Raw genomic sequence first — 15,000 nt, 5'->3', positions numbered from 1 at the left:
TCTTTGCGTCAACAAATTAGCAGCCATTGTTATGAGAACTTCTATTCGGAAGGAAAATACGTCGGTTACGAATGACAGAGGCAAAAAAAATGTTCTGTTGATATTGACATCAGTTTTAAAAACTGAAAATTACAAATCGTCCTAAGTACACAAAATACAAAAACCAAACTAAATGAATCGGTTTGAGCTTGCGAGACTCGAAGGGTTCGCTTCGAAGAACAAAAATAAAAACGATTAGAAAGTATCAATGATTTAAAGATCATTTAGGTAATTTGAATTTTTTGTTCCAGTTGTTACATGAACGTTGGCCAGATGTTATGGCGCATTTTGGGGGTTTTATATTCATTCCCGTTGCATTCATAAATTGAGTTGTTTTATTGCACAATTGATTCATTACTTCTTCACTTTTTGCTAGTAACGTGACGTCGTCAACGTAACCTTGGATGGGTAGTGGCATCTGCAGAGAGGTATGGTTTTGTTCGATCCATCTTAGCCATTTATCTATTCCTTGTTCAAAGACAATTACAGACCATGGACATCCTTGGATTATACCTTTGTCTCTCTAGATTGTATTTGTGAGGTGATTTCGGACTTTTACTTGGAATGATGCTTTGTTATAAATATCCTTAGTAATGTTGATGAATACTGGAGGATATGAATATTCATTAAGTTGACGTAGCATGAATTCGTGATCTATACTTCCAAATGCATCTTTTATATCTACAAAGCATAAATATAATTTTCCCGATGAGTGTAAAAAAATCTGATACTGCACATTTTAACGAAAACACATGTTCTTGTAGCCCGTTTCTAGGTAATGAACCTTTCTGTGAAAGTGACAGTCTCTCCGTGTCGACAATCTATTGCATGTGTCGAATTTGTATGAGTTTCGTGAATATTTTATAGGACGTTAGTAATAAGGCGATAGGTCGCCAGTCGTCGACGTTGTCCTTGTTCCCATTCTTTTTTGCCAGTGTTGTTATGATACTGTGTTTCCAGTCTGGGGGGACTTTTTGATATTTTAAACAGGTGTTAAAGATGGCCGTAAAAATTGGTGCCAGTTTGTTTATATTTTGTTTTATATATTTATAGGTGACACCGTCTGCCCCGGGTGACTTTTCATAAGGTAATTTTTTAACACAGCTTGTGAGTTCGTCGATTGTAAACTCACTTGTTGATGGTGTCCATGCGGGAGGGGGAATAGTGACATCATCGGACCAGGGTGTGTCACTAATGTTTATATTGTTTCGTTGACATTCTTCTTTATAGGCAGTTATTGTTTCGTTGACATTCTTCTTTATAGGCAGTCTCTACTGTGTTGATATCTATCTCACAACTTGAGTGTGTTTGTTTACATCCGTTGCTAATAATATCAATAGCTTTTCGTTGGTGGTTTACGAATATTGCTGTGAGTTCTTGTCTTGTCACCTCTTTTTCCTCCTGTGCTCTTGGTGTGTTGTTTTGAATAAGGGAGGGCATAATAGAGGACTTTATATCTATTATTTTTATTTCGATATATTTTAATAGAGCTTCATAATTGTTGATCGGGTCTTTTATCATTTTTTTAATCGGTCCATCTGGGAATTTTGTTAAGATTCGTTTGCAGTAGCGAAGAAATTCAATGCTAAACGGCTGTCCATTATCGGGTCTTTGGATTTGGAATGTGTTGTTTTTGATGAAAACACTGTGTAGTGTTGAAAATAATTTTATCCATTTTGATGGGTTGGAGTGACAAAAAGTTGGTTTAATTTTAATGGGTTGTGTAGATATAGTATGTCTGAACATACCCTCTTGTTGTATAAACTTATTCCAAGAAGAATTACTGGTCGGTTCATGCTGATACTGGAGCCAATTAGAAATGTCAAACAAATCACAATCACTATTTCCGCCATTCACAACACGTTTTACAACATTGTAACCATTCTGTCCGACGTCTAGTCGAATTTTACCACTTTTGATACACTCCTTGGCAAGAAATCTGATCCTTGTCACAAGTCCTATACTCCTTCTAGACATTGTCTGTGTTTACGAGGACAGCTACCACGGATGATGGATACAAGAGACGGTAGATCTAGAGACTACGAGAGACCCGACTGACCTGTCCGCCATCTTGAACACATACATACATACATACATACATACATACATACATGCATGCATACACGTATGCATACATACATACATACATACATACATACATACATACATACATACATACATACATACATACATACATACATACATACATACATACATACATACATACATACATACATACATACATACATACATACATACATACATACATACATACATACATACATACATACATACATACATACATACATACATACATACATACATACATACATACATACATACATACATACATACATACATACATACATACATACATACATAGATCAGGTGGTCACTAAAAAAAGCGCCACTCTTTATCGAATTGTATCTCTGAGACTTTTCATTTGATTTCTTTCAAATAACACAAATAAAACAAATCCTTATACGTAAACTGGTAAAATTATTGAAATATGAATTGAGAAACAAAAAAGGTAGATACAGCGATTCTTCAAAACCGTGTTCAGAAATAAAATATTAGAGAAAAATGACACAACATTGCAGAGACTAAAATGCCAATTTTCTTTACTTTTGTTGCCATTTTAGCAAACATTAATTATGTCACCATAAACATTATTTTCTCCATAATTATCATCATCATCATCATCATCATCATCATCATCATCATCATCATCATCATCATCATCATCATCATCATCATCATCAAGTGTAGGCCTGTTGCAGACATCGGCAATCATGTCCCTCCAACCATATCTGTCCTCAGATCTTCTCAATAGCTCGATTCCTGTTCCTCCTCCACCAATCCATCCGCCCAGACTGTCAATGCAATCCATCCTCCCCTCTTCCCAGCAACCCTACCCGCAAGTACAATCTCTTCAATTCCGTTCTCTCTGTAAATATGTCCGAGAAATTTTAACTGTCCCTTTCTGATGGTGTTTACCAAAGTTGGTCGCACTCCAATTTCCTTCAATACCTCCTCGCTTTTTATTCTATCTTTCCATGAGATTCCAAGAATGCGTCCGTAAAAGCAAACCTCGGCTGCAGTCACTCTACGCTCACATTCCCTGTTAATCTTCCAACACTCGCTGCCACAAAGAAGCACAGACCACACGTATGATTTCACCACCCGGAGTTTTGCCGCCATCTCAATGTTGTGGTTGTTCATGATTTGCTTTAATTGATTGTATGTGTTCTTTGCTAAAGCAATTCTTCCTTCAATTTCATGGGTGGATCTACCATCAGATGCAACAATACATCCCAAATATGCAAAACCTTCAACTCTCCCGATCCCTTCGTCCACCTATCTCAGGGGCTGAAGTGGAGAATGCACTCAGCGAGATGGGGAGGGGGAGGGCACCTGGACCTGACAATATTCATGTAGAGTTGATTGAGGCACTTGGAGATTGGGTAATTGATAAGTTAACTGAAATGGTGAATTTGATTTGTGATTCTGGGGGGATGCTCAGTGGGATGAGCAAATCAGTAGTCATGGTGTTGCCAGGGAAACCGGGAGCCAACGAATGTGGACTTCATAGAACAACCAGTTTAATGAGTCACATTACACAATTCTTGCTTTGTGTCTTGATGGAGGGAGTTCGGAATGGGATCAGACCAGAGGTCGGTGATATTCGGTTTGGATTTGTGCCGGATGGTGGGACAGGAAATGTTATTTTCACATTGGCAGCAATGGTAGATCGCTGTATTGGAATGCAAAAAGATGTGTAACTTTGTTGATTACAGGGGGGCCTTTGGCCGTGTGGGACATGAGGGAGTTGTTGACATTCTGCAGGGGTTGGATGTAGATGGCAGGGCCATTCGACTCGTTGGAGCATGGGGTGGCTGCTCGGGTTGATGGTGAGGTCAGCGAGTACACGCGATATACAGCGAGGAGTGAGGCAGGGATATGTCCTATCTCCCGACCTTTTTAACATCTACGGCGAGTTCGTTCTGCGTGAGATACAGCTGAGGGCGGGAGTGAATGTGGGGGGACATGTCATCAACAGTCTGAGATATGAGGATGACACTGTTCTAATCGCAGAATCAGAGAAAGAGTTACAAAAACTACTCGATAATGTGGCCAAACATAGCGAAGACATGGGGTTAAAACTCGATGTGAAAAAAACGGAGTGTATGGTCTTGAGCAGAGATACTGTTAAACCACCCTGCAAGTTATCCATAATTATACTCATCATGTAAGAAATCGTCTATGTAGCACACTCACATACCTATTTTGGTCCAACGATTACAAAGTTAGCACTTTAAGTAGTCAATAGCACCGCCGACCTCTTAAATGATGCAACGTAGTCTCTTTTTCTGAGTTCAAATTCACTTCCGAATTTTCTCAATGGTTATCTCCTCCCAGCATAAAAAAAAACATGGAAACACACTCATTATTGGTATTACCGAAATCCACTCCAGTGGGGAGTGAACCAGAGATTATGGGAGGTGGGCACCGGTGGGGAGTGAACCCAGAACTATGTGAGGTGGGCACAAGTTGGGAGTGAACCAGAGAATATAGGACCAGGGCACCACTAAGGATTGATACAGAGAGAATGGGAGGTGTGCACCAGTTGAGAGTAAACCGTAAACCATGGGAGGTGGGCACCAGTGGGGATTGGACCAGATTCTCTTGGAGGTGGGCACCATTGGGGAGTGAACCAGAGACTATGAGAGGTGGGCATCAGTGGGGATTGAACCAGAGACTATGGCAGGTGGGCACCAGTGGGGAGTGAACCAGAGACTATGGCAGGTGGGCACCAGTGGGGAGTGAACCAGAGACTATGGGAAGTGGCCACCAGTGGAGAGTGAACAGGAGACCATGGGAGGTGGGCACCAGTGGGAATTGAACCAGATACTCTAGGAGATGGGCACCATTGGGCAGTGAACCGGAGACTATGGGAGGTTTGCACCAGTAGGGATTGAACCAGAAACTATGGGAGGTGGGAACCACTGGGGAGTGAACCAGATAATATGGGATGTGGGCACCAGTGGGGAGTGAACCCAGAGCTGTTATAGGTGGACACCATTAGGGAACCCGGAACCCCACCGACAGGTGGACACTGGTCGGTAGCGAACCCGGGACTATAAAAGATGGACACTAAAAGCGTATAAACGAGGGACAAATGGGATCACTAGACTACCTGAGATTGGCATCATTGGGGAACGAGCCCAGGACTATGAAAGTTGGATGGCCAAGATTAAGGGATAGATATATATTATTTCAAGTTCACTCCTCACTGGTGTCCGCTCTAGATAGTGTCGAGTTTACTCCCCACTAGATGTCTCCTTCCGTATCCCTGGGTTCAGTCCCCAGTAGTGTCCACATCTCACAGTCCCAGGTGTATTCCTCACTTGTGTCCACCTCCCCTGTTTCCGGGTTCAATCCCCACTGGTATCCACCTCTCATAACTCTGGATTTACTCACTCTCCACTGGTACCCACCTAGGGTTCGCTCCCCACTGGTGTGCATCTCTCATAGTCCAATGTTTACTCTCCACTTATGTCCACCTCCCTTAGTTCCGGGTTCAATCCCCACTGGTGTTAACCTCCCACAGTCCCAGGTTCACCCCCCACCCTCTAGATGTCTTCTTCCTCAGCCTTGGATTCACTCCTTAGTAGTGTACACATCTCACAGTCCCACGCCACTTGTATCTCATCCCATTGTCCTTTGATCATTCCCCATTGGTCTCCATTCCCATTGTTCCGGGTTCAGGCCTCACTTGTTACCATCTCCCGTAGTCTCTGGTTTACTCCCTCACTGGTGCCCACTGCTCTGGGTTTTGGTTTCACAACAGGCTAGTACTCACCTCCAATAGTCTCCAGTTCAATACCCACGGTGCCCACCTCTCTTAAAAGCTCTGGTTTACTCTTCACTGATGCCCAACGCCCATGGTCTCTGGGTCAATCCCCACTGGTTCCCACCTCCCATTGTCTCCGTTTCATTTTCCACTGGTGCCCCCCTCACATAGTTCTGAGTTCACTACCGACTGGTACCCACCTCCCATAGTCCCCAGTTTTATCTTCACTGGTGCCCACCTCTCATAGTCTCTGGTTCACTCCCTACTGGTGCCCACCTCCCGTTTTAACTGGTTCATTTCCCACTGGTGCCCACCTTCTCTGATTTAATTCCCAATGGAGTGGATTTCGATAGATTTGGGTGGATTTCGATATTCAGCAGTACCGCTCAAGATCTCCATATGCTATGCATTAGCCCACATTACGATCAAGTAAGCCTACAACTAACGGCAACCGAGACCAAGGCTAGTCCAAAGTCGTGAATACTCTCTCTCTCTCTCTCTCTCTCTCTCTCTCTATATATATATATATATATATATATATATATATATATATATATATATATATATATATATATATATATATAAATAATAATAATAATAAATGGCATTTATATAGCGCTTTACCCTGTTGTCACAGGCTCTAAGCGCTTTACAGTGATATACTAAAAAACGTTATGGTAAGTCAAGTGTTGATGAAAAGTGATACGAATTCAAGTTAACAACAAAATATGATAATAGTATTGCAACTTATGACGTAAAAGTATAAAACTTTAAGCGAGATTGGAAAGTTGTCAATTAATCGGAGCATCGTACGTGTGATGGGCGAGAGTTCCAAAAATGGAGGGCCGAAAATTGAAAATATTGTTCACCTAATTTATGCAAGGTCATTGCTTGACCTCAAGTTTCTATTGGGAACATAGAGGGTATTTAGTATAGGAGGGACTGTTAGTGATCAAGGATTTGTAGACAATAGTACAAGTCTTATAGACGAATCTTTTTTTTTCCACAGGAAGCCAATGCAACTCACGGAGAAGGCCAGTTGCTGACGGGTATTTTTGGCTTTGCGTACAATGAGTCTGGCTGCGTTATTTGGAGCAACCTGAAGTTTACTCATTTTGTCTTTAACTAAATTCGCCTAGAGGGAGTTACAATAGTCCAATTTGGAGTGGATTGGAGTGGAGGAAATTAATTTAAAAAAATTCTGCTACATGCTTCGGTATTAAATGACGAATTTTGCTTCTTTTAAAAAAAATTCATTTCTATGTAGGTACATAGATTGTATGGTGCTATTTCACGTGGTTTGTAATGGAAAGATCTTTATCAATAATGACGCCAAGGTTTTCTTTAGCTTTATATGAAAATTCTATTGTACTATTTCCGAGAGTAATAGGTGATTTATTTGTCTGTTTAAGGATACTCGGCCTTCCACACATTAAGACCACGATATTAGAGTCAGTCTACATCAATGTTTCAGGCCATCGTCAGGACTGTGTGTTACATGGGTTTGAGTTGTTGTTGATTGTCATAATAATAATTAGCTCCATTGTTACATGTCGAGCACTATTCGTACCATATTTGTATCCTAACACACACACATAGCATAGCATGAAACACACATACAAACACACAAATACACACACACACACACACAACGATCGGTTTGAAAGTGAGAGAAATAGTGAGGGAGAGGGGGGGGGGAGGTGACTTAGGCCATTTGGGTTATTTCCCTTGAAATTCGGCTATAACAGGACTCGGTTATAACAAGATTTTAGGATGGTCCCCATCATCACTGTTATACTGAATTTCCACTGCACATGCTAGCGTTGTTTCTGCTTTTGTAGGAGCAGCCCCGAACGTTGTTGGTCTCTAAGTAAGGATGACAATTTTTTTAATTCATATGTTCAAATCATGTTTTTGTAAGATAGCTTATATCCAATCCCTTCATATCCTTCCCCTGCTAGATTTCACCCTTCCCCCTTTCCTTGTTTGGATGTCTGTCTTTAGTTAATCATCTGCTATAGTATGTAAAATATCATATTGGGATGCTTTTCATGTTTTGATGCTTTTTCCTTTATTTTCTTTCTAAAAGTTACCACAATTAATGATCAATGTGGGTCTGCTGGTACAATATCAGGAACATTTCCGATAAATTCAACAGATACTCTAAGTATTGTCTATTCTTCCAGCTGGGATACGTGGGTCATGGTGAGCTTTTCGATGAGTAATTTTTAAATTAAATTATAAGTCAGTTGTAAAAGAAACGTTAAATTGAACCCGAAAGTAAATAGAAATGTTTCCCTCACAAGAACATTGTTGATAACAATTGTTTGTGGTTTTTGATATGCTCCATTCTTTATTCATTCCCCTCTCCTCCGTTTGCACCAATCCCTCGCCTTCTTTATCCATGCTTCCATTCCCATCCAATTAAAATTCCTCCAGCAGGTGGTCCGTGCCTTGTTAACATATTTAACGTCACGGTGTATCTGAATTTTGTATCACGTCATGAATCTGTGTTTATTATCAATGGCCATTATGGTTATCATAAATGTTACATTTCAAATATGAATAAGATTGTGATTTCCACATGTGCATACAGCAAAGCTTATTATTTGCGGCCACTATAAATGTTTTTTAAAATATTCTTTGGCTACTTTGTCTTAAAATAAAATCAACGATTAAATGTGGCGATGAAATATCGTAAAACATCATATCGTCCATGTCCATACTTTTAGCCGTACTCATGCTTTTCTTGTCAAAACAGATTATATAGACTTAAATTTCTTTGACTGACAAGTAAAGAGCGCTTGGTCAAAATCGTTTACTTAATCTCTCTCTCTCTCTCTCTCTCTCTCTCTCTCTCTCTCTCTCTCTCTCTCTCTCTCTCTCTCTCTCTCTCTCTCTCTCTCTCTCTCTCTTTTCAGGACAAAAATGTCACTGTTATTCGAACTACGTCAGCTTACAACTTTTAACAACTTTTATACTGTATTATATGAGACATGCAGATGTCTACAAGCATAATACTGAAAACAATGTGTGAAATTACATGAATCGCTTGAGATCCAGACTGCCTAGATATATTATTTGATATCAAGTGGTATTGATCTATTGGTTTCTCTTTTGTCCAATGTTCATATTAGAAATTGCCCTAACCGTACTTTATGTGTTAAAATATGTTTGTTTGATTTTTTGTTTTGTTTTTTTTTTGTTTGTTTGGGTTTTTTTTTTTTTTTGTTTTTTTTTTTTTTTTTTTTTTGGGGGGGGGGTTGTTCTTGTTGTTATTTTTGTTGTTGTTGTTGTTGTTTTTGTTGTTGTTGTTGTTGTTGTAAAAGTAGCTTATTCAATGGGATATTGTTCAATTTTTATTTTGAAAATTGTCAAATTGGACTTCTTTAAATTTCATTTTTTTTCTCCCGAATGAGACATTGACAGGCGCCTGCACTGTCAAATAGACAATCACTTGACGATTTATTGGTTGTTTTACTATATGCTTTTCTTTTTGGTAACAGTAACAGGATTATCAGGATTTTGTTAGTTACAAAGACGCAACGTCGATGCCATTTCGCAAATTTTCCTTTTTATCATTTTTTTATAAAATAGTTTTGGTTTGAGATATTTTCACTACATTATGAACGCTAATTCATTGTAGATCTATCATATATTATGTGAATCGGTTATATGTCAATTACACTGTTATTATGCCTTTTGAACAGACAAATCCGTAACGTTGATACGATTTCGAGATATGTGCGGTTGATCATTATTTTCTGTTAATCCGTTTCGGTTTGTCATATTTTACTGCAAACTGAATGCTACTGCAGTGGTGTCAACCTTACATTTTAAAAAGATGTATTCTTACGCAATTTTGCTCATTGTACACATTTTGCTCAGGAGTGAACGCATTATTATTAATTTTTAAAAATTATTTAAGCATTTTTAACAATAATTCACTCTTTTAGTACCTATTCTTAAACACTTTAATCAGTTTGTTGATCTACACTTTCATATAGGGAGTTCAATATCAGATTTAAAATTGGAGTCTGGAAATGGATATTATTTATATTGTCTATAAAGAGTAATTGTGTTCATTAATTTAAATTATCTATTATAACACCACAGGTATGGTCTAATTTCCAATCATCAAATTTAGTGCCTATTATCGTTCTTGCAAGATTGTAGCCAACGCATTTTTTCAAAATCTTACTCATTTTGGATCTCTGTTGTACATAATTTCATGGGCCACGGTTGGCAACACGGCTACTGCAATGTATCCAAATTGTTTTAATCGTTTCAACTATCACTCGCATAATTACAATGTCACTATAGCTTTTGACCCTTGGTGGTGATGATGATGATGATGATGATGATGATGATGATGATGATGATGATGACGACGACGACGATGATGATGATGATGATGATGATGATGATAATGATGATGACGACGATGATGACGACGACGATTATGATGATGAATTAAAGCACTACTCGTTATAGTGAACTCGTTATAAAGAGCTGTGCTTATTTTATAATCCTCTGTACAATTATTGCTGGTGAGTGTTAAAGAATTATAAATTTAAAAGATTTTATGAAGCCTTTCTTAAGGGACGCATTAGATTTAGCTATTTAGAGACAAAATTATTGTACGACTGAGGGAATAATATTATGTTTGAATCAATCCAAAATTGAACCCTCTACACCTTGCTCTACACAATCACTATTCGATGAAAAGGGTGACCAAACAGAACTTGCAAGTCTTGTTAAGTTTCATCGCAGTCCGTTCGTGTAGTAATCTGACAAATTGAGATTTTATATAGAGCAATATCCACTAAACGTGCTCAAAGCGTTTTATAAGGGGTCCCTGGTCAACAGCGACACTTAACATGTAGGACTAGACATGACGCCTGTTAGGCGATATTTGCTTTTTTCGGACAGAGACAACGCTATTAACGGCCAGGCATTCATTTTACACCTGAGTACGGTGAGAGAATGTGAGTAAAGAGCCTTTTCCAAGGACTCAACTATGCGCCGAGCGAGGCTCGAACCCAGGACCTTCCGATCCGAAAGCGAGTGTCATACCACTAGACCACATAGCCGCACACAATAAAAGAATTGAGAGAATATACACGTTCTAATAAAGAAGTAAAACAATAAGTGATACTCGTGAACGATGTTTGCATTCCTGTAACAAAATAGCCCACTTCAGAGTCCACAAATTCCTGATTTTCGCAGTATGAGTGGAAGAGCCCACTTAAAATAAAATAGACTACGTGAGCGGAAATACAAAGAGTATATTGAAAATAATGGGAAGGGCTCGGTAATATGTAATGCCTATTCGTTAAGCACTGGTACTTATTGTTAATAAAGCACAGATAATATTTTACAGTAAATTAACTTATTTTACAAAACCACTAAAGCATTCGTCGACACTAAGACTTAATGTGCCATTTGGGAATCTTCATACAATTTTAACCAGTAGATATTTAACCAATCAAAACATGGAACTTGTGACACGCCTTCGAACGTGCTCTTACAAACAGTTGTTTTTTTTTATAGGTAGTAATAGTATGTGCTTGGCTTAGAAGCTCACAACATTGCCATCTGGAAAAATAACGAACCAACAACACACAAAACTGTGTGTAACTTTGAACATAGATAGTCTGGTTAATACTGTTTAGTGAGACTTACTCATAAGCATTGATGGTAAAAATCAATAACAAATAAAGTGAATGAATTCGAACTATCTCTGATAATTGATATAGATAGAATGAAGTTGACGTCTTTCGGGTTTTTGTTATTGTTTTTTGGCATCCGCGTTTAGAGTAATTCTCACTAAACTGTATTGACCAGACTATAAACGTTCAAGGTTACACATAGTTTTGTGTGTTGGTCCGTTAAACTTCCGGATGGTAATGTTGTGAGCTTCTTAGCCAAGCGCATTCTATCTTTTGTTTATATACCGCCAAATGGGTGACTTGTCACACGATTTCTTCGATCAGACAATAAAAGCATAAGTTTATAAAGAGTTTTCTAATAAACAAACATGAATATAACAGCTTCAAAAAAGAATAAAATACCCCATTTCGGGCTCAAACCCCTTCTTCAGCCAACAACAATAAACAATTAAAAGATAAATACAAAAAAAGATCGACGATTAAACCGTTCTGTTGAAGAAAAACCTTGGAATGTAAACAAAAAGACGCTTTCGCTAGGTAACTAAGAGTGCCAAATTGAGCGGAATACAATGCAACGCATCAAATAAGTGACCCCTCGTCACAAAACGGTATTATGTCGGGATGATTAAAATGCTGAATATCAAATTTATAGCCAGAAATTTAAACTTGGGTTGAGTATGTATGTTTTATTGAGGAAAATGAATATCATATTTTAGTGTGCTGACTAGCAATAATTCAGAATTTTGACCAGTATAGCTCTAATTTGACTTTTTAGCATCTGATTCAACCCGATATAATACCGTTTTGAGACGATGGGTCACATTTGATGCGTTAAAATAAAAAAAAAGGGGGGAACACGGGTAGAATAAAAATACACTCTAGCACGGTTTCCTCGAACACGGTTTCCTCGAACATACGGTTTCCTCGAACTCATTCGAATGCCCCGAATTTTGTCCTTAGTCTTTGTTATCATTCCATTCCTTCCTCGAACTAATTTTTACCCCGAACACGGTTTCTTCGAACTAATTTCACCCAGCCAGAGTAAAAAATTAGATCAATTGAAGGATTTAAAAATGCGACCATTGATTTCGACAACTGATTATTTACTGTGACATTGACGGTTACGTATGTGTGTATCTATCTACACTGCATGTGTATGTATACAATTTGATACATACACACACACACACACACGCACACACATACACACACTCCATTGCCGTTTCGCATAAACGACACCTCTCTGCTAATCTTATCACTTCTAATTTCAATACTACGCGCTATGATTTGCTAATGCGACAGTAAATGAATGTTGTGATACAGCAATTCCCCCCCCCCCTCCCCCACACACAAAAAAAAAACAAACACACACACACACACACACACACACACATACACCAAGTTCATGTATAATGTTATGTATAAAGTTATCTCCCTCAACAAAGGCAATAAAGTAAATAAATAATAACGTTCCCTTTATTTATCTTCTAGCGGAGATTTGTCTAAGGGTCTATAAATTACAAGGGAAGACTAGAATAGCCCAGTTGTCAACCGCAGCCCAGCGCCGCAAATTGAGCTATGGAGAGATAGCTTGTTGAAGGCCACACAATGCAGTGAATAGTCGAACTATGTATCTTCCGGGTATGAAGCTAATACCATACCGTTGAGCCTCACTGCGTCCCCCCCCCCCCCCCCCCCCAACCCCCTTTCCATCAAGTTGTGCTTGGTAAGGCAAGGTTTCATCGACCTACGGTTTCCTCGAACGTTTTTGCATGTCCCGAGGAGTTCGAGGAAACCGTGCTGGAGTGTAGGTGTGAAATGTATCGTTGAAATGAATCTAATTTAGCGGTGAAAACACTAATACATTGTGGTATTTTACATAGTTTTCTGTGTTGGTTCTATTGATCAAGAGGTAGAACAGTGGGCATTTTACTTAGACACATACGATCGATAGTAAAATCTGTGTAGTTCGCCATGTTTACCCATCACTGCCATTTTTTATGACGATTGTCCGAGGGGCGTGGTTATGTTCCTTTCGGCTAAGTGTCTATTGCTTATTGACTGTAACAATTTGCTGGCTTGCGGAAACATACTTTGACGACAAGTCCTACTTTCCTTCCTTTCGGGCACACACTTCAGAAAATTGAAGACTGGATTCTTTTCCTTCTAATACCACTTTCTGAAATCTATTTGTGGGGAAACAGTCTATCCATTTACGAGTCGTTTCTGGGATTCCGTAGTGCTTTATCTTTGATAATAGGCTTTGATGACCGAAGGCCTCAGTAAAGTTAAGTAGTATGGCGTCATAAAATGTTCTTTACGGTATATACTATTTATTAAACGTGACAGATTTCACACAATCTACTAGTTCTGTTCTAGCACTTTAAGCATACAGAGGGCAACGATACTATCTGTAATTTTCTGGCACATTTTCCCCCCTTTTTGCGGTTGGTATTGCTCCTTGTTAAGACGGACGCTTGAAAACAAGGTTAGCATTGGGAAAAGTTAATCTGCGCAATCTAGTTGGAATTGTTTTCGTCAAGTTTTATCAGCATCTTAGACTTTTATTTGCTATATCTCATTTCACAAACATTCCAAAGCTAAAAGTTATACGTGAAAAATGAAGTCAAGATAAGTTTATGTTATAACCATTGTTGACATTCATTGCCGCTTTGTAAGGAAAAATAAAACCTTCCGCAAATTAAGTCAATCATAACAATGTTTTTTTAATAAAGTCATTTTAAATAATAAAATTAAGATTAAAATCTAACAATGATTAGTGAATGCAAGCTAACGAAAAAAAAGCAACAAAAAAAACAACAACAAAAACAACAGATGAACGAGTCGAATCGTGGTTCTCACGTGGCGAGACAGAGCACAAACCACTGGCCTAAGGGAGCTTCTTGTTCTTAATAATCAAAGTCTCAATAATGATAACAATTTTCATCAGGAATGCCGTTTTATTTAACAAAATCGAGAAATAAATATAGAATGCAATGTGGAATTGTCCTAGTCAACGTGCACATCAGGCAGAGGCTTTTTCTTCGCAAATATTTGATTTTGTTAATTAAAACCGCATTCTTGGTGAAAATTATATAGATATATAGTCGTGCACATCAGAAAGTTTACTCTTTTAAAACATTCTATGCGTTATATTATGCGTTGTCAAATACATAAAACCAGTTCAATAATATATTTATTGGAAAAACACATTCGAGGCAACATTTGAATTACGTCGTAAAGAGTATACATTCTTGTAAGTGGAAACTTTTTTTTAATTACTCCGATCGGTAGTTGCCTTGAGACTCGAACCAGGTTCACATCGAAGAAAAATTAACGATTTGAAAGTATATTGGAGACAGGAGTGACTGGCTTTTTGACTGACTGAAATGTGAGAATTCTCAGGTTTATCTGAAACACTTTCTATTTCTCTC

General features: G+C 38.5%; 2 protein-coding genes across 2 annotated transcripts in view; one reads left to right on the top strand and one right to left on the bottom strand.

Moving 5' to 3' along the window:
- The window catches only part of LOC144980952 (uncharacterized), a 99,962-nt gene that overhangs the window by 80,997 nt on the left and 3,965 nt on the right, over positions 1-15,000 (bottom strand). The gene's annotated exons all lie outside the window — the stretch shown is intronic.
- LOC144980633 (uncharacterized) lies at positions 3,361-3,822 on the top strand. The gene has a single exon (XM_078928314.1). The coding sequence runs from the start codon at positions 3,361-3,363 to the stop codon at positions 3,820-3,822; it is 462 nt and encodes a 153-aa protein (XP_078784440.1).

Source organism: Berghia stephanieae, chromosome 10 (assembly GCF_034508935.2).
Source record: "Berghia stephanieae isolate SIO BIC M18660-M18661 chromosome 10, UCSD_Bste_1.3, whole genome shotgun sequence".
NCBI lineage: Eukaryota > Metazoa > Mollusca > Gastropoda > Nudibranchia > Aeolidiidae > Berghia > Berghia stephanieae.
Note: the sequence above shows the minus strand (reverse complement) of the source record. Positions and strands in the feature narration are given on the sequence as shown.

Coding starts and splice junctions, on each gene's coding strand:
- LOC144980633 (XM_078928314.1), top strand. CDS start 3,361: ATGCAAAACCTTCAACTCTCCCGATCCCTTCGTCCACCTATCTCAGGG.